This window comes from Abramis brama (assembly GCF_963993115.1).
Source record: "Abramis brama genome assembly, chromosome: 12".
NCBI lineage: Eukaryota > Metazoa > Chordata > Actinopteri > Cypriniformes > Leuciscidae > Abramis > Abramis brama.
This window is the reverse complement of record NC_139974.1, coordinates 10225213-10245874: the sequence shown is the minus strand read 5'-3', so window position 1 is coordinate 10245874 and position 20662 is coordinate 10225213. Positions and strand designations below refer to the sequence as shown.

The 20662-nt window shown below is 37.9% G+C and overlaps 1 protein-coding gene across 5 annotated transcripts in view; it reads left to right on the top strand.

Moving 5' to 3' along the window:
• oxr1b (oxidation resistance 1b) overlaps nucleotides 1–20432 on the top strand; it is a 51786-nt gene extending 31354 nt beyond the window's left edge. For 2 of the 5 annotated variants that reach the window (XM_084130166.1, XM_084130168.1), the window contains 12 exons: nucleotides 183–299; nucleotides 3154–3297; nucleotides 4375–4559; nucleotides 4762–5435; nucleotides 6554–6722; nucleotides 12049–12217; nucleotides 15360–15440; nucleotides 17599–17718; nucleotides 17999–18151; nucleotides 18301–18396; nucleotides 18657–18730; nucleotides 18811–20432. In XM_084130166.1, coding sequence (XP_083986292.1) covers nucleotides 183–299; nucleotides 3154–3297; nucleotides 4375–4559; nucleotides 4762–5435; nucleotides 6554–6722; nucleotides 12049–12217; nucleotides 15360–15440; nucleotides 17599–17718; nucleotides 17999–18151; nucleotides 18301–18396; nucleotides 18657–18730; nucleotides 18811–18946 — 2118 coding nt within the window. In that variant the 3' untranslated portion in view covers nucleotides 18947–20432. Of the gene's footprint in view, nucleotides 1–182; nucleotides 300–3153; nucleotides 3298–4374; nucleotides 4560–4761; nucleotides 5436–6553; nucleotides 6723–12048; nucleotides 12218–13279; nucleotides 13465–15359; nucleotides 15441–17598; nucleotides 17719–17998; nucleotides 18152–18300; nucleotides 18397–18656; nucleotides 18731–18810 lie in introns of those variants that run through there. The other 3 variants (XM_084130167.1, XM_084130169.1, XM_084130170.1) reach the window with 2 other exon arrangements.
• The last annotated feature ends 230 nt before the right edge of the window (nucleotides 20433–20662 follow it).

Genomic DNA, 20662 nt, shown 5'->3' with positions numbered 1-20662 from the left:
CTGAGTTTTGATTGGTAATTCAGGCTCTCTGCTTTCTTTTGTCATTTGGTTTTGTTGGAGATCAAGCTAGCTGTCGTCTTGTTTCAGTTCACTGATTTCATTCATTTGACTTGGCTAAAAGCCATTGCTGTTTGCATGTGAGATGATATAAATCTAAATTCTGAGTGTGTCTTGCTCTTCAGGTGCTGTATGTCCCTGACCCGGAATACATCTCCAGTGCAGAAAGCTCTCCCTCCCTCAGTCCCATCAGCCCCCTCTCCCTCACCTCTTCAGAGGCTGATCTCGAGAAGGCCACCACAGTAAGTGCCACCTCAATCTTCATCCACAGCTTTCAGGGGGATCGTATAGCAAGAGGACAGGCTTAAACTTGTCCTTTATCATTGTTTTAAATTGCACATGTATATGATTAAGTGATTTTGCTTGCCAAGGTCTGGTCAGTTTCGCACAACTTGTTAGCAAGAAGAATCGCTTTTTATAATGTTCACCGTATATGCGTTTTGACCCTTGAGCACGCATTGTTTTATGTACCTTTCTATTGTGAAGTCTAAAGATCTTTTAGCTCATTGTGGTGTATAAGCATTATTTTTCCATGATTTGGAACGGGGATGGGGAAATTCAGTAATCCATGTAATAAGTTGAGTTTCATTAAGGGACATTCAGTATAATAAGAAGACTTACTCAGCTGAAAAACCAGCAAGTTATTAAGTGAAACTGCTCGGATCATTTCACACTAATGCTCTATGTCTACATTTATGCAATAGACCATGTGCAGTGAAACAGAAGTGCCATGGACTATCATTTTGCATAGCTTGCATTTTTACATCGATTCAATTATTTTCCATTTACTTTAACCAGCTTTTTAATTTGTAGTCGCTAAGCCTGTCAAATTAAATTGGACAAGAGATCCAAATCAGTGGCCATACTCCCTTTACATGCTTCAGACATTTTAAAGACCTGCTTTCATATATGTCTTTCTGTTTATTTTAGTTGTTAGACTTATTTCTTTTTTGCCGCCCCTTTAAAATTCTAGACTTGACCTACTGTATGACGCACAACTTATGTGTAATTCTTTATGCTTGTGTGTTTGAAACTCCATTCCCATCAATTATAAATCTATGAAAAAATATAACCTGCAAGTTCTTAAAAGATATTCCATAAAAGATATCATGCATGTTACAAACATCATGATGTTGAGTTTGGGTGGACTGTTTCTTTAATTTCGGGCTCAGATAGTTTTGTGTCCACAAGGGGGTGGCGATGAATTTCCCTTTTGGGCACAGCTGTTATTCCTCTATGAAGCCAGAGATTCCAGTAATTGTTGTATTCAGACAAACTGCATTCCTCCCGGCTATGTTTGTCCCTAGTTGATGACAAATAAGAAGGAAGATATCTTGGAAAGATCACCATGGCTACTTTTAAGCTTTCATCTGTTCTTGTGTGGTTTAAGGGTCTAATTTATGTCCTGGGCTGCCATTTTGAGGTTGCCAAATGGATTGTGTCACCTCTGTTGGATTAGTGTGTGACTCAGTGTGTAGTTCCGGCTCCATATGGTCATGGATTTACTGGTCCCGCTGCCCAGTGCCAGAGATTCAGGGGTTTCATGATTGCATTTCCTCATGAGTCATCAATAGATAAAGCAAGCACATGCTTATTCTAACTTCAAATGTATTCAGGTATCAACATGCATCTCACAAATAAGAATGCGCATTCGTATCCCTGTAATTGTAATAGGCTGGAGAATTGACTGTTACATTGTCAGCACATTACATGAAAACACATGAATTCATGCAATATTCATGTAACTCAGTGCTGGCTTTTTTTTGCTGATCATTCATACACAGTGGAGTGCATCTAAACTGTGCAGTCAGTCACAGCAGCCATACATTTATATACTTGTCTACATTCTGTACACATGTAATATTCATGTGTTGGGCCATCATGGTCTATCAGTTGCAGTTTTACACATGAGCATTTTTTTTGCTGGTTATGTTTATTGTTGAGGGCCAAATTTAGTTGTTTATATGTGACCCTGGATCACAAAACCAGTCACATGTCGCACGGGTATATTTGTGGCAATAGCCAACAATACATTGTATGGGTCAAAATGATTGATTTTTCTTTTATGCCAAAAATCATTAGGATTTTAAGTAAAGATCATGTTCCATGAAGATATTTAGTAAATTTCCTATGGTAAATATGTAAAACATTTATTTTTGTGAGTGAATGCAGCACGATCGCGAGCATAAATGGACAACTTTAAAGGCGATTTTCTCAATGTTTCGATTTTTTTGCACCCTCAGATTCCATATTTTGAAATAGTTGTATCTCAGCCAAATATTGTCCTAACAGACCATACATCAATGGAAAGCTATTTATTCAGCTTTCAGATTATGCATAAATCTCATTACCCATGTGATTGGTCTTGTGGTCCAGGGTCACATATACAGTCAGTAGACTACTTAAATAAAAATTCAGTTTCTATGTGTGCATAGTATCACTTGCTTGGTTGTGAACTCCAGTAAACAACCTGGTTTTCTTTTATTAGTGTTAAATGAGCAAGTGATGTTTGTTTGTTAAGTTATAAGAGGTTGCAGTGTGCTCTTGTTTCACAGAGCTCTTTGTGTGAGAAGCTGAAATATATTGAGCGAGGAGTGAAACGTGTGTTCCGTATTTGCAATTTTAGCTCAAATCCAAGAGTATCAGCTCAGGATTCTGCTGCAATGCATGTGCAATTTTGCACAGCTAAAAGTAACTTTTTATAGTCATTAGATCTGTATTATTGTGTCAGCACCAAGTGAGCGGTGGCTTTTCTTTTTCTTGTCCTGTAATGAGCTCACACACATACAAACACACAAAGATGCTGACAGTCACTCAACCGGTGCAGAATCATGTTAGGAAACCTGCCTCAGTCTCCTTGGTTTCCGCCTGTCAGCCTTCTTATAGCAGAGAGCCCTCAAGGGATCTACCTATGCCTTAATGGGTTGTTATTTCCAAGCCTCCTTGTTATGATGACTGTGTGTGTGTGTGTGTGTTTATATGTGGGTGTGGGTGTTTGAGGACGTACCATGAGCTCAAGGTTGGCCCATATTCAGTGTGATGTGGCGAGGGCTACCACTGATTGAGCTGTTTCTCACACCATCTTCATCCCACCAGGACTCAGATGATGTCCACCGGAGACACAGCATATGTCACGGGCCCCCTCGACCAGCCAGAGTGGTGTCGTCCACCTCCGAGGAAGAAGAGGCTCTTACGGAAAAGTTCCTTAAAATGAACTGCAAATACATCACAGATGGCAAGGTGAGTGATTTCTGTGTACAGATTCTGTTAGTCGGGCGCACAGATTGTTACTAGTCACTGGATTTACCAAAATTTGCCACATTTGTTTGTTAGAGGTAGTAGTATTAGAAATATATACAGTATCATAGAACTTAATACCCAACTGAAATGAAATTTGCACGGATGCATTAAATTGATCAAACGAGACTGTAAAGACTTTAACCTTGTTACAAAAGTTTAAATTTCAAACCCTGTTCTTATTCATCAAAGAGTCCTGAACAAAAATGTGTCACGGTTTCCACAAAAATATATAAGCAGCACAACTGTTTTCACCATTGATAAAGAGTAGAAATGTAAAAAATATATAAAAAATATATTTGAAAATCTTACCTAACTTTTGAACAGTAATGTGTATGTTCAGGAAAAACATAAATAAATACGAATGTATGTGTGTGTGTGTGTGTGTGTGTGTGTGTGTGTGTGTATATATATATATATATATATATATATGTGTGTGTGTGTATGTATATATTTTTTTTCTGAACATTTAATGTATTAATGTGCTTATATATTTCTGAACATTTAGTGCTGTAAGTATATAAATATTTAGATAAATACATTTTATTTATAAAAAAATACATTTCTGCTCTAGCATGTGTACTTAGCATTGTGTACTGCTAATTTCAAAATGCATTAAAATGAGTAATATTGTAAAATAAATTACAAGTAATTATAAGTTACTTTTGGACTGACAGAAATTATGATCACGAAGTCTACAAAAATTTTCACAAATTTTTACAGTATTTTCTGAGCAATCACTCATATAGGCTACATTTTCCATGCTGACCTATTATTGTGGTAATCACTGATTTCAGATTCACGCCTAAACAGTGCATGAAAACCAAATCCAAAACATTGGTTGCATTTCATGTTGATCTCTTCCTGTATACGTTGATGGTGTGTGGCCAGAATAATCAATATACAATAACAATATGTACTGATTTTTACTGTGATGATCATGCCTGGACATGTAAAAGAGTAGTGTATGGTCTACTGATTTGTCATTGCCATCTTTCTCCTCTGTTCTCAATCTTTTAGGGTATAGTAAGTGGTGTGCTTCTGGTAACTCCAAACAACGTCATGTTTGACCCTCATAAGTTGGACCGGCTGGTGCAGGAGCGAGGATGTGAGGAGTACGGGATCATGTGCCCGCTGGAGGAGGTGCAGTCCGCAGCCATGTGCAGGGAGATCACCGACATCAGGGTCCGAGAGCTCGTGCCACCGTAAGTTGCTTAAGCGACACTTACTTGCACATCATTTTTGCTACAGATATGATATTGCTCTTATATGATCAGACAACACCCTAGCAACCCCCTAGATTACTCTAGCAACTGCATAGCAACATGATAACAACCACTTTGATCTCATTAGCGGGGAAATGCAAGTCATGTAGCACTGTGTCATGTTTTTTTTTTGTCAACCCAGAGATCTAGAGCTTGAGCCTTCATTACCTGAGGTAAGCCATCTCAAGAGGACACCACGTCTCAATGCAGGCGATGCGGCACACCGAATCCGCGAGACGGGCAACGACAGCACCAGTACGGCCCCTCGCAGCACGGAAGCTTCTCTGTCCGAAGACGTTTTTACCGAGTCAGAACTTTCTCCAGTCCGCGATGATCCCCTAGCAACATCTTCCGACGAGCTGCAGCCGATAAAGTCCTCTGGTGCTTCTTCTGAATCTGTGCAAACCATCAACCAGGCCGCCACAACCACTGAAGAACCTTCAATGGCTGACAAAAAGGATGTAAAAGAAGCTGTACAATATACAGTTACAGAGGGAAGAGGATGGAGGGATAGTGGCATTGAGCAGAGTCTGAATGCCACAGGTTTATCCACTGAGGTGCTGTCTGAGAACGTTCTGGAGAATGCAGTGAGGGACCAACCTGCAGATGAGGCCAAATCCCGCACCACATCTGAGTCGCTTTGTTCGGACACTGTGGCTGTTGAGGATTTTGCAAAAGCCCATGAGTCACAGAAGAGCGTGGAAGCTCAGACTATGCAATCCACCAGTGATATGAAGGAAGGAGAACAAAAGATTTCCAATGATTTCACACCAGCTATTGAGCTTGGAGCAGATGAGGGACAGAGTACAGAGGAAGGTAACCTACTGTTAGTACATGTGTTAAAGTCAACATGAAATCAAATTTGACACCATTACATGATCTTATTTGTACCTGGTTCATCAGTTCACGAAAAACACCATTCTTTATATTCTGTCACTAAAATTTGGTCCATATATAGTGAAATATGTACTTTTTAAAGTATATTTATTTTGTTTATATGTATATATTTATATATGGTAACACTATAATAAGGTTCATTAGTTAACATTAGCTAATGTATTAACTAACATTAACTAACCATGAGCAATACAATTATTACTGTATTTGTTTATCTTTGTTAATGTTAGTTAATAAAAGATAAAGCTGTTGATTGTTTGTTCATGGTAGTTCACAATGCTAATGTTAACAAGAGTTTAATAAAGTATTAGTAAATGTTGAGATTAACATTAACAAAGATTAATAAATGCTGTATAAGTGCAGTTCATTATGTTCATGCTAACTAATGTAATTACCTAATGTTAACTAATGAACCTTATTGTAAAGTGTTACATATATATACAGTATATACCATAACCATAACATGAAAAAATTTGAGTGCATCTCTAAAGGCTATAGCAAATCGGAAAAAGTAGTGGGAAATATCAAGATGCTATTGATGGAGACATTTTTGAGAAAGGATTAAAAAAAAAATCCCTTCTTACTTTTTGTTTTACTCTGAACTTCGAACATAGAAAATGCAAGTAAAATGGGTTGCAATGTTTCATGTTGACTTTAAGCTTATTTCTAATATCCAATCCTTGATGACATTACATAACTTACAAATATATCGAAGTGTCAGCCTCCATTTGATCCTGCTGTATCACTGCTGCAGTCTAATGAGGATGTGGCCCTAAAAAAAATGCTGAAAGATACATTTTCAGTTAGTCTTGCAGGAGATCCACAGATTTAATTTGCTCCATTTATTTATTTCTCTCCAGCACACTAATAACATCAGCTCAACATGACAGCTTATTTAGCATATGCTGCATCCAGCGTGCATAAATATGCTACAATGTAGATTAATCAAAATGGGATGCAAGATTCATGTTTTAGTTTAACGCGCTGAGATGACTATGAAAAACAGGTGCAGTTGTGCTGTTTGTTTCCTTTCCCAGTGGTGCCGTTGCCCAAAGGCAAGGAGAAGTCCAAGTCGCACAAGTTCCTGTGTCTGCGTGTTGGCAGAGCCATGCGGAAGACCTTTGTCTCCCACGCCAGTGCCTCAATGCTGCAGTACGCCCAAAGAGACAGGAAGCACGAGTACTGGTTCGCTGTTCCTTCTGAGAGGTCAGTGATATTCCCAGTTTGGCTGCACTCCACTTTAAATGTCACCTTCCTGTTCTGTCAAAATGGAATTATTTACTGATTTCCTGCTCCAGACCCAGGTGTAGGATGTTCTTTAAAACATGCTTTAAAAAGTGGATGATGGGTGGGCCAGAATATTTGGCATCACCGCATGTTTTTCAACCAGCTTAATTTTGGAAGAAAAAAAAAATTGATAGACCGTTCTCTGCACCCATGACTTAAAAGGATATTTCACAGCTGGAAAGATGAATGTGTATTTAAATTGGGTCATTTATGTAGTAGAAATGTTAAATTATTTTAGTAGTTGGTGCCTTCTAGACTGAGAAATGCCAGAAAATATATTTTTGGCTCATGTGGATGAAAGACAACAACTCCCAGAATGCACTTGCTTCGCTGCCCTACGAGGCCACTCCCAAGCCACGCCTACCGGTTACAGAGGGCAGTATCGGAAGAAATGATACAACTAGGCTATTAATTGACTCGAAACTGAAAAGACGTTTTATCGTGAGATCCCACCCCCTATGGGCGGGTTGAAAACATGCGGAACTAGCTCCTACTACTGGCTGTAGTCTCTCGCCTCTGGACAAAAGAGCCTCCGATGACGCAAAATGACGATTTTTGCATCATCTGAGGTTTTTTTTCCAGAGACACAATACAGAAATCTCTCATCTCAGGGGGACATGAGGGAGGGAAGCATGGTCATTCGAAAATACTACCGGGTTTCTACTGATACAAAGCTTAATGCTAATCGGTGAGGTATCCTACTGAGATGAACCAGTGGTGTAGTCTAGTTTTTTGTAGTGAGTATACTGTAATATGTACTGTAGTATACTGTAATATATCAGTTGACAATAAAAAAAAAAAAAAGAAACATTATAGGCACAAATACAAATTTACTTTTAGAAATGGTGTTTTTGAAACAAAAATGGTGTTATTGTTTTGGCAAGTTTAGGCTACTCTTTAAATTAAAACATGTATGAAAACTTGTGTGATATTCCCTTAAAATAACGTTTTAATAGATTTTATTATTATTATTATTTTAAAATTCATTTTTACTTCTTTTTAATTTCTTTGAAAATGACTTTTATTTTGGTGGGTTGTAGACATTTGAGTTTCTGTGTGTTTTAATAAACTATTATTATTATTATTAGGCCTACTTGAAGTATACTCTACTGTGCAATAGTAATATATTTCTGTTATAATTTCTTCAAGTTATACCGAACTTTTATTTTGACAGGTTGTCGTAAAGACATTACAGTTTCTATGTGTTTGTATATGAAACGAATGAATGACTTTTATCAAATGAAATGGTGAAATTCTCGTGAAGTGACTCTCATAGCAGCTCTGCGATGAAGTGCACATGTAGTAGCTCATGTCTCAATACAGTGAAACGCTGAAAACACCACGAGCGTGATCACGCGTGCTTCAGTGTGTGTGTGTGTGTGTGTGTGTGTGTGTAGTGGAGCACACATTGAGCGCTCATTCATTCCCAGAGACGCGTAGAACAATTGCAGTCTCTTTTAACTTTAATATTCACAGACACTAGTCCATATCGAGATTTGATTCATTGTACAACCCTACTTTTGATTTATTCATTCAAAAATAGCCAAATTCGGTGACGTTCTGCTTAGCAAGCTCCATTTGTGACTGGATTCCGCGATTCGGTGTCGCTTCGCAAACACAGACGGGGTGAATTTATGAATGAAAGTGAAAGTTCTGACACAAAACGAAGTTGTTACGCATCCTCACGATTTTTTAAGTGGGTATACGGAAATCCTTGGCCTTTTCTAGTGGGTATACGCCGTATACCTGAGTATCACGTAGACTACACCACTGAGATGAACACTAAAGCACCTAATAAAGCGCAGAACGATTTGCTATGAGCAGCCGCAACAAGGAACAAAACAAAAACAAAGCAGAAGAGGAGAGAGAGCAAAACCGAGTCCACTATAAAACTATATCACTAACTAAACAAAATCACTATCACTATGCTCACCCATAGCCCACCCGTAACCCCAGTCTGGTTTCCCCATTTCTGTCACCTGATGGAGTTTGGGTTCCTTGCCACTGTCGCCTCTGGCTTGCTTAGTTGGGGACACTTAGTACTTAGTATTCAGCAATATTATTGATTTGACTTCACTGACTGACAGTATTGGATGAGAACTGAACTGAGCTGGATGATGATGACATCACTGTTTTCTGCAGAACTGTTTTATAACTGAATTGAATTAATTTCATATTTGATGATCTTTACCCAGTTATTGAACGGAGCTGAATCAACACTGATCTGATTTCAGTTGAATAATGACTGTGTACTGTTGTCTTTTTAGAGCTGCTTTACTGCAGAATTTAATTTTGCATGATTGAATCATTGTTTTCATTTCAATTCACATTTATTTGTATAGCGCTTTTCACAATACATATTGTTTTAAAGCAGCTTTACAGAAAATTCATGTCTACATTACAATTTAGAGTGATCTGTTTTCAGAGGTGACTGCGTCCAAGTTATGGTTTTCAGAAATGTACATATACAAATCGTGCAGTTCGCTAATAATGTATTAATTTAAGGCAGAAAAAATAAGCTAATTGAAGTAATGAATACATTACTGTCTATTACTGTAAAGCTGTTTTGAAACAATCTGTATTTTTTTTTAAGTGCTAGAAATAAAGGTGACAGTTTTCAAACATTGATAATAATACAAATGTTTTTAAAAAGCACCAAATCAGCATATTAGAAGGATTTCTGAAGGATCATGTGACACCGAAGAATTCAGTTTTAAATTGTAATAATATGTCACAATATTTTTGATCAAATAAATGCAGCCCTGGTGAACATAAGAGACTTTGTTCAAAAAATGATTGACCATCTTAACAACCCCAAACTTTTGAAATCCCCTTATATTAGTGTATTTTCATGCACAAAAAACAGTGATTTAGTTTTGCGGTTATAATTTTTTCACCCTGTTAATATACTTAATGGATTGTTTGTGCTGCTTTACTTGTAAGTCCTCCTTGAAACCTCTTTAAATATTGGCTTAACTTTATACATGTGATGTCAAAACAGTAAGCGAGGGTTTCAATAAATGGTCTTGGTGACCTGGGCCGGGAGTGTTTGCACAGCAGCTCTTTTATATAAAAAATATAAGAATAATATGTTTACCATGACATGACATGAGGGATAGCTTGTGCTTATCATTAAGAATCTAAGTACATGAATCTGCTAGTTTATCCTATGTCAGTCCTTTAGTCTTTCTGGGAATGAGATCTATCTGGTGACTCTAGAAATGACTGAGGCTAATTACCTGACCTACTAATCTGAATGTTCAAAAGCAAAGCCTTATGTAATCCGTCACAGAATCTGTTACTTCTATATAATACAGCTATTCAGCCAGACAGATTTAAGAGAGATTTACATGCTGCATATTTGTGTTTTTCTCTCCAAACTGAATTATGCATGGATCAAGGTTTTTCCTGGAGCAATAAATCAATATAATTAGCTAAAACTACATCATCTCGAACAGATGAGAGTCTGGAATGTGATTCCATATTTATGATCATAAAAGGAAATCAAATATGACGTTTAAAAAGTTGCTTTGTACTGCGTAACGTTTGCGTTCTGTCTGACGTTTGCTTTCTGTGATGTGTGAAAAAGCGTAATTTCTGCTCATTTGACCTATGGTGTTTATATAAAGTAAGTTTTGCATGCTTGGTTTTTGTGATTTAACTTTGTATTTGAGAGTTCTATAGTTCACACATGGTTCACGACCTCCATCTTGACCTATTAAACTCACACAAACCGTGTCTGCGTTCGTGCCAGAGTTGCATCCATGGATAAGATGTCTCATTAAGTATCAGAGATGTGGCTATGGGAAGGCCAGCATAAATAACTGCTCTACTGTTGTCTGACCCAGTTTGGTGGCCAGTCTCATGATCCATTTGAGATATGACAATGGTCCATTTTATCATTTCTGAACCACAAAGTGAACAAAGTTATGGCTAACTTTGTTCACTTTGTGGTTCAGAAATGATAAAATCATCATCATAAAATTAGCTGGAAAACACATACTTACGTGCTTCTCATAGGCTGTAAGCTTTGCTACATGTCCTCATGAGTCGCCTGGTCCAAATCTCTCCATGGCCAGGTCATCGTGTGCAGGCCTATATATGTGTCTGAGCTTATGCATGTCTGTATGTGTGTGTTTATGGTTGCAGTTCTTTGTAAATGATCTCTCAACATCAGAGCCATTTGCTAGCAGGACTTACAGGACAGGGTTTCATCACTGTCAACATGGCGTAATCACCTATAAGTTGCTGTTGAAATATACCATTATAAATTGAACAGAGCAATCAAGGAAAGTGGTATATCAGACTACAGACATGCATTGTGGTTGATTTAGATGTTAGTATAGATCTGGACCCTATTTTAAGTTGTTTATACAAAACATTTGTATATGGCGCTTTACACAAGCTTCCGACTCTTTCTGACTAAAATAAGAAACACTAGAAAAAGTCCTATCATATCCTGTAGAGATACTAAAGAGATTTCCATGACTTGTCCATGCACGTTTTTTTAAAGTGCTCCTAGCGCAATTTTAAAGGAGAACTCCCAGCCATGTTAGATGATTCCTTCAGAGTGAACACGGGTGAATCTGACTGCAGTATATGTGAAAGATATGAATAAAAATGATAATAATTCAGCCAGCGCACATACCTGTATTTACATCCTGTTTTCGGTCGAAGTCCACAGTAGTCGATTGTCGAGTTCACGCGCATAGGTTTAGTTACCTATGATCACGCGCGTGAACTCGACAATCGACTACTGTTAAAATTGACCGGAGTTCTCCTTTAAAGGGTTCCTAATTTTGTTTTGGAGGTCTCCTAGGTTTACATGCATCCAATATCAAAAAACACTTTAATTTTCTCATAATATACATTGCACATCACCTTATTTCTCAAAGAGTCTGAAAACGGTTCATTTGAGATTCACTCTCTCTAAACCCCTCCTTTCCGCTAGAATACTGTGCTCTGATTGGTCAGACGGCCCATCTGTTGTGACTGGTCTATCGCTCGCAGCATGTGTCGGAAACGAAACGCCTATTACCATATCTGAATTTCAGCTCCAGAGGCTTCCTTTTATTTTTCATTTAGTAAAAAACACATCTAACAGTCATGGACACTGGCGCACAGTATTTTATTAATGGGCAACTAGAAAACATCTCATTTTTAAGTATTAGGATACCAACGACCTGATCTACACCGAATAAACCCGTTTTCGTTTCTAAACGAAAATTTTGTGTGTTTCCTGTAGGTCGGACCACCTGTATGCGTTCTTTGTCCAGTGGACCCCTGATGTGTACGGTGAAGGGCTGAGCGGAGTGACCCGAGAGCCTGGGTTTGTAGTTGTTAAAAAGAACCAGGATGCTGAGAGTGGGGAGCACGACAAACCAGTGCCTGATATCACGTTCAAGGACTGGGAGGTATGAACAACAACTACTGTAAGATAACAAGCCTTAACCCTTAATAATACATATAAATAAATAAATAAATAAATAATAGATTAATCATCTATTTATTGTCAATTCTAGTAGTTTATGACTAAAAACCTAGAAAATATTTTATGCATTCATGCAATATATTTAAATATTATAATTTTAATTATTTATAATGTGATTTATTTGATTGTCATAAATATTAATACTGATGTTAATTAATGCATGTGTTTTTAATTGAAATGTGTGTATTGTGTGGCTTTAATAATTAGGCTGATGTTTTTGTCGCAGTTGTGTTGTCATAGACATGTGATCATGAATATGCTTACGTGATGTTTATGTTCTCTCCCGAACACATGAGCCTGTTATTCACAGCAGCATTGGACCGTGTGTGTATGTGTGTCTTTTTATTTATTTTTGTCCTATTCAGCCACTTCAACCATGTTTATGCACATAATAACATTGAGTTTGAATGCATGCTTGTTCCTGTTGCCAGTCATTGTCAATGTCTATTTAATATCTTGTTGCAGTGTCTTATGTTCATAATGACATCTTTTCCTTCCAAAGGATGTGATGAACTGGTATGTAATGTCTTTTCGTTGAAATGTGTGTTTGGCTTGGCTGTTACTGTATTGAGTGTTTGTCTGCAAATGGACACAATCATTTCATCATCCCTCTTAAACCACTTATAGACTTCAGTGAGCAAGACCATCTGACTGATAAATGTGGATTATGCATTTAAGTCAAGATAAAAAGTGTGAAAACTCCACGGAGAAGATAAAGACAACAATAGTTAATTGCCCAATAGTGATGATCCAGATAGCATATATATATATATAATCAAGCCCTGTTTTTATTAAATTTTTCCAGCTCTCAGCAAGCCATTTTTCCAGGCTACATAAAAATGTGTTTTTATTTATAATATCTTCCAGATAGCTATTTGGCTATTATTTATAAAATATATGACTCATGCCCTGTTATCTGGGCTGGCCAGAGGGGAGGCCACACGAGTTCATGCTTTTCTGCTGCCCTGCCATCCTATTGGTCCCTGTGGGATATAAACAGCACAAAGCCTCTAGTTCACTTCTAAAAGTGGCTGTACTTCAGTGAGTCCACGTGGATACTAAATATTGGATACACACCTGCATATCTTGGGGCTTTCAGCAGAAGTGATGTTTTTCTCCAGAAGAATTAAGGAGGGATGTCAGCTAACGCCCAAATACAGCTTTGGCCTGGTAAAAAACGAGCCCTGTGTTTCTAATGTTTGTGTGTGAGTGACTTGTGCTGAAGTGCACTTGACATGCATGTGGAGTGTGGTTATGTATCAAACAGCTGTAGCTTTCTAGGCGTAGCAATTGACGTAATTTAAACATGACAGTAAAGTCTGCAGTGCAGACACTTTTTTGCAGTAGCCTAGCATACTTAAACTATGCAGTTGCATACCGTGCGATATGTAGTAGCCTAATGTTAAGTTAATATTTCAGTTCGTGCGTACCATACGATAAACGCAGTTTTGCTATAAATAAATCAAACCGCAACACCCACCGTCTTGTCGATAGTTTTTCCAAATAAAAAATTAATCCTTCGAGTGTCACCTTTTAAAAGTTTTGTGTTATGTTTATAACAATTAATCGGAGCGCTACTAAATGAAACTGCACGCACAGATTTCCGTTGCGCTGCGTTTAGTTTCTTTGAACGCAAGTCTATTTCACCTTGTTGACAGCAGTGTTGAAAACGCAACGCTCTTTTGGCGCGTGACGATGTAAACAGACCGACTTTTTTCTGTTTTTTGCAGCACCGCACGATTACGTTATTTGTACTAGTAGCGATTTTAAATCGAAATACGACCTCCTTATTATAGTTACATGAGAAACGTTTTTTTTTCTCTCTCTTTTAAAAAACAAAACTGTACTTGGCTGTTTTTATGAAGCTGCAAAAACATGTTAAGAGCATTAGCCTTGTAGCCTATGCATATATTGCATAAATGCTAAAGCATGCTTTCTGTTTGTAGGAGTTAAACCCAATGGCATTTCTAGGATAGGGCATTTGGTTATATGAGGGTGGGCAAATTAAAGGAATAGTTCACTTAAAAATGTAAATTCTGTCATCATTTACTCACCCTCAAGTTGTTTCAACCTGTATGAATTTCTTTCTTTCGCTGAACACAAAGGAAGATATTTTGAAGAATGTTGGTAATCATTCAGTTGAATGGACCCCATTGACCTCCATAGTAGGACAAAAAAATACTATGGAAGTCAATGGGGTTTGGTTACTGACATTCTTCAAAATGTTGTGTTCAGCAGAAGAAAGACATTCATACAGGTTTGAAACAACTTGAGGGTGAGTAAATGATGACAGAACCTTTATTTTTTTTAAGTTAACTATTCCTTTAAATCTATAGGAGGACCAAAGAGCGATGTGTGTTTTTTTTGTTTTTTTTAGTGAAACAATTTCAGCTGTAGCCTGTTAGTGAAGTTACATGGTCTTATTTACATTAGGTATTATATGCATATGCTTACATTTTATTATGTGATATCTCTGGAATGGATTGCAGATGTGAGGAAATATGCTTCATAAATGCATAATACTTTCAAAATAGTAAATATTTCAGATAAAGAATTTATGCAGACAACTGACCCATAGCCACACCTCTTGTTACACCCATGTCATAGAGTAAAATTCTATATTTCAGCTTTGAAAACACTGTTTTATGTTGCTTTGCGGCATGACATACTAATGAGCGGCTGGTCTGTGGACATTGCAGATGTCTTTTCTGTCTTTGAGATGGTGCTGTTTGATCTCGTCAGGTGAATCCTGTTAGATTAAACTGATTCGCGGCACATGAGACCTGACTGCAGCTGTCTGCGTAAACACGTGGGTCAAGAGGGAATTAAAGTGTTTTTCTCAGTCATTAGGTGGTTATATTATGCAGTTTTTGCTTTGGATTTCTCATTTAGGTTGTGCAAAGAAAGTATATGTCTTGATCTTACTAACATGTCCCTTCCTCCATTTCCAATTGATCATTTTAAGCGGAAGAGAAGTGTGTCACGTAACTTCTGTCCCCTAACATGCTAATTCTTTGGTGTCGGGCTGTTTCTCATGCAACACCACTATTCTGTCTGTGCATTAGGTAGTTTCAGTGACTGAGTATTACCGGCGGATAGATGCTCTAAAGAGTGAGGACCTGCGCTCGCTCTGCAAACGTCTTCAGGTGCCACACGCTCAACTCCACACAAACCATCACAAAGGCCACATCATGTCTGCCGATCAAGGAACATTAACTACAACATGAACTGACAGTTACTGTCAGAGTATCATCACGTATGATTCTACCAATATCAGATTTTTCACAAATTGAATGAAAGAAGACTATTCTACTGTTTGATCTAAGTAAGAATGCATTACTGTCTGTATTACAGAATTTGTTCCCCTTGATCAGCAGATTGCACTGGTCTTTATGTGGAGTGTGGAATAATAAAACTGGCCCTGAGTTGAGATATAGCCGTTTTAATATGAGATGACACTTAAAGGCTGATAGAGTTTCTGCAGTAGTACTGAAATTGGATATCTGGATGACAGGATGGGTTTTCGACGGCTTGAATATGAGGAAGCAGTAAAAAAGCAAATAAAGTTTCATAGTAATTAGTCACATGCTGTCCCCCAGAGCCCCTTTCAGAAGGGTTTAATCAAGTATCCATGCATTTGACTGCAGTGCTTGTTCTGACAGTATTCATCACACTATTAAAGTCAACGTGAAATTACATTTACTTTATTAATAAATTGGTACTGTGTCTGATTCGTCACTGCATCTTGTTCCAATGACCTTTCTGTACTCTTTAATCAAAATGTAATAACTTACAATTATATTATATTATAAATTATATTATTATATCAATTATTTATTTTTTAGATTATAACAATAATTTACTCCACCTTTTCCCCCGGATTTCACCAAGGCTGTTAATGGTAAATGGGGCTAGTTCACCCAAAAATGAAAATTGTCATAATTTGCTCACCACTCATGTTTTTCCAAATCCATAAGACTTTTGTTCAGCTTCAGAACACAAATGAAGGTGTTTTTTTAATGAAATCTCAGATTTCTGTCCCTCCATTGAAAGTCTATTCACCCAAAACTCTGAAGCTTCAAAACGTTCATAAAGATATCGTAAAAAACCCAAATGAATCAAGCAGTTTAATCAAAGTCTTTTAAAGAGACATAATTGCTTTATACGACGAACCGATTTAATTTAGGTTTTTATTAGCATATAAACCTGACCATTTGTGTTCTGAAGATTAAGGGAAAGTCTGATGGGTTTGGAATGACATGAGGGTGAGTAATTGATGACAGTTTTCATTTTTCAGTGAACTATCCCTTTAACTATGTAGGCACTATTGGAAAGTAAATGCAGACTTTCTAATAGTTATTACATTAGCCAGAATTAAATAAGTGGTCAAGCTTGTATGATTGACGTAAAATGGATTGCGAGTGTCATTTCATGTTGATTTTAAAGGGAAAACCATTCCTAAAAAGTGTGTTTATGAGGTCTTGCTAACCCTATTCCCTGCTAACATGAAAACAGTGCAAACATCCAAGAATGCAAGGCTTTATTGAACACATTGTTCTAACTATACTAAGAAACCTATATCAGCTCCAAGTCTGATGTTTGTGGATGGAAAATTGTCATGTGGTCCTTGGATATTTGCCTTGGTTTGCATTGCTGTTGGGGAACTACCCTGTTTTCCTGCTAACCTTTATCCCTGTGCTTAACTACAGTTATATTTTTCATTCCTTAACCTGAGAGATAAGCCTTCCCAAAGTAAGACCCTTTGTAACGTTCTCCTGCCAGCCAAATCTCGCTGATCTCCATCCATCCATCTTCCTCTGTCTACATCAGTTAGGTTGTACTGATGTAGAAACACACATTACCAGATTTAAAGCCTGATTCTTTTGGCTGATAAATGTGTGTCGCTGTAAGCTTCACTCCTCACATCCTGTAGTGCGACTTTCTCCTTTATTGAGCTGTACTGTTTATGATGCCCTCTGTGACTGGACATGATACTGTTTCAAAATTTTGCAGGTGTTTTCTTACTTTGAGAGTACTATTTATATAGCATTATAGATAGCTCAGATTATGTTATCTGATACTGATGATTCCATTTACCTGCAGTACAGATAGATAGATAGATAGATAGATAGATAGATAGATAGATAGATAGATAGATAGATAGATAGATAGATAGATATAGAGGCTTAACCACATAGTTCCACATAGTTGTGCTCTCTCAATGTAAGACAATATGTGTGAAATTTTGGGGAAAGCAAATGATGGGACTATGTTTATCAGTCCTTTTTTCTTTCTTTTAATCAGATCACAACCAAGGAAGAGGTGAACTCCAAACACATGGTGAAGAGTGAGCCAGAACCCGAATCTTTCAGGCCCAGTCTGACCGAGCCCAGTGACCTGCTGCAACCCGATCAAATCGAGAAGGCAAGCTATAATTTGGTCAATATCTATGTTGACCTCATCATATTCAACTCTGATGCACTATTGAGTAAGGAACCATTCCTTCATCTTTTGGATACTGCTCATGGGACTTCCATGACATTTTCATTGTCTACCTGTGGCATTTCAGTCGTATAATTGGCTCCCAGAGGCCCTTATTTTTAGTATACCTTTACTTTAAAGTTACTTCCCAAGTGCCCTTTTTGTACTGTCCTGATCTTTTGGGGGCTTTTCTTTACTTCTGACCTTTTATTCTAATCCTCAGCTGGCCAAGCACCTCCCACCCAGGACGATCGGCTATCCCTGGTCCCTGGCGTTCAGCACGTCCAAACACGGCATGAGCATCAAGAGCCTGTATCGCACCATGCAGAGCCAGGACTCCCCAGTTCTCATGGTGATCAAGGACAGTGATGGACAGGTATGCTTGAGCTTTTGGGTTTTAGCTGAAGTGTATGGTTTTACATAATTGTTTGTGTAGATTGTGAAGATTGTGTATTCTCTAAATCATAGGTTTCACAGCATGTAGTTCATTAAATATTCAAAAATCTTTTGGCTTATTTTCGGCAGCTGTTTGGAGCTCTCGCTTCAGAGCCATTTAAAGTCAGTGACGGCTTCTATGGCACCGGAGAGACCTTCGTTTTCAGCTTCAGTCCAGACTTAGAGGTGGGAATACGTGAATAGATTAAGTGTAGATGTAGATCTTAGATGAAGGTTATGTATAGTTTTATTTATGTATATTAGAGGCATTAATAGTAATAGTATTATAATGTAGTTTTTTATATATTATTGAATATTTAATTTAAAGTGTTTGTGTGTGTGTGTGTGTGTGTGTGTATATACAGTATATACTTATTGTATGTCTTTGTATATTGTCTGTTCCTGCCTTGACTGTTAACATTGCTAAACAACTTGAACCTTTCTAGGTTTTCAAATGGACTGGTGACAATATGTTCTTCATCAAAGGAGATATGGACTCCTTAGCTTTTGGTGGTGGAGGGTATGTAAAGAGAATAAGTTGCCATACACTTCATTAATTACTGACTTGATGTCTAAATTAATTTTTAATTCTCCTTTCAGCGGTGAATTTGGCCTGTGGTTGGATGGCGACCTCTATCATGGCAGAACTCACTCATGTAAGACCTTTGGAAATCCAATGCTCTCGAAAACGGAGGATTTCTATGTGCAAGACATTGAAATATGGTCCTTTGAATAACATCCCCCCCTCCCCACCCACCACCACCTCACAGACTCGGTACAAAATATACAGGGGTAACGAGGCCACGTCACTAAACCCCCATAACTGATTGTACACCCTCCACTTGGCTCCTAAGAAGCCCAGATAGAGGCAGAGCAGATAAACAGTGTACATTGCACTTAATTTACGGAAATGGTCAGCATGGGTGGGTTCTTCATCGTTGGTGTCCCAACGAAAGTTTCATATGAACACATTTTTACCCATTTGCTGCCTGAGGTCCTCTAGTCTTGAGGATAAGGAAGGGCGCTAATGGCTGTTCCAGAATGTTTCCAAAAGAAATGTAGCTCCAGACTTTCCCAGGAGTCATAAAACATTGGGTTTTAAGTCCTACTACCTTCATCACCTGTAGCATTGCATCTATTTTAAGCACTTTTAATATCTAACCTTAAAACCCCTGTTTTTAAAATGTCTTGTCTGTGCGCTCACACAGGCTCTATATAACCAAACACCACTACTTAATGTAATATTCAGTACCGTGTTGCTGTAAAAATGTGGTGTAACATGCAATTTAACGTGTGGTGCCCTTTTCATATTAATATGCTTTCCTGTAAGTTCTTTGATCTGTCTGGAAGTGCTGTAGTTACGCCAGGAGAAACATGTTTTAGGAAGCCTTTCTCGGGGGCGGGGCATCTGAAGGAATATATATACATATATAAATACATATAGCAATTATATATTTATACCTTTATTAGTGTACTGTGTACATAACTACTTCCAATATTGCTGTTATGTGTGACAGTGATATGGTTTGCGCTACTGTCTATGAAGTATAATCTCAGTTGTACATTTTCCTTGTAAATTTGTCCCAATAAATAAATTTCTATATGCACACGACATTAACGCTAATCCAATGTGAACGTGGAGTTGTCGGCTGGGAGTTTTCATCAGGTAACCGGTCTCTTGAGACTGGCTCATCTCGTCGGTGGTAACCTGGGAACCATATATAAGGTGACCTGGGTGTTCGAGGGTGATGAAATGACTGGTGCAACCAGAGCTTATGGATGACAGCGATGATGAGAACGCCTGTTACTGCAACATTTACAAAGAGCCACACAAAGAGGCACATCGACACAAGTTGCAGAGACACAGAGAAAATTGATGGGGAAATGGCTCTTTTTTGCAGTATTATGACTTGAAGTTTAAGCCCAGAGATGCCAATTTGTCATTGTGGCCAGTTGAAAACATGCCCAAACATTTGACCCGACTGCGCGCGTCTGTTGTCAGAGCAGGCGTAGCACTGTGAAGGTCTGATGCTCTCTGCATGCCCTGAGATCGTAGAGCTGAAGGACTCAGGACGCCCCTCTGGGGCCACCTGCACATTTCTGGTCTTCCAGTATTTGATGGCCGTGTGGAAGCTCAAAGAAATGTCATTAATCCCCTCAAAGATCCCTAACAGATTATGTAACAATGTATTAATCACAATAAAGTCTATGTAATAATGGTGTTTTTGTGTGTATGTGTGTGTGCATTAAGAAGAGAGAAATAAAAAGTCCCAGGTGAAAAAGACGTACTATTAAATATATAAAAAATGTACTTGAGTATGTTTTTAGTACAATACAAATATACTTTAATGCATTTTTAATACATTTAACAGTACGTCTTTTTCACCTGGGGTAAAGGTGCAGTAACGTTTACCGTGGCTTGGCAAAATTTTCAATTGGAATTCACGCGTTT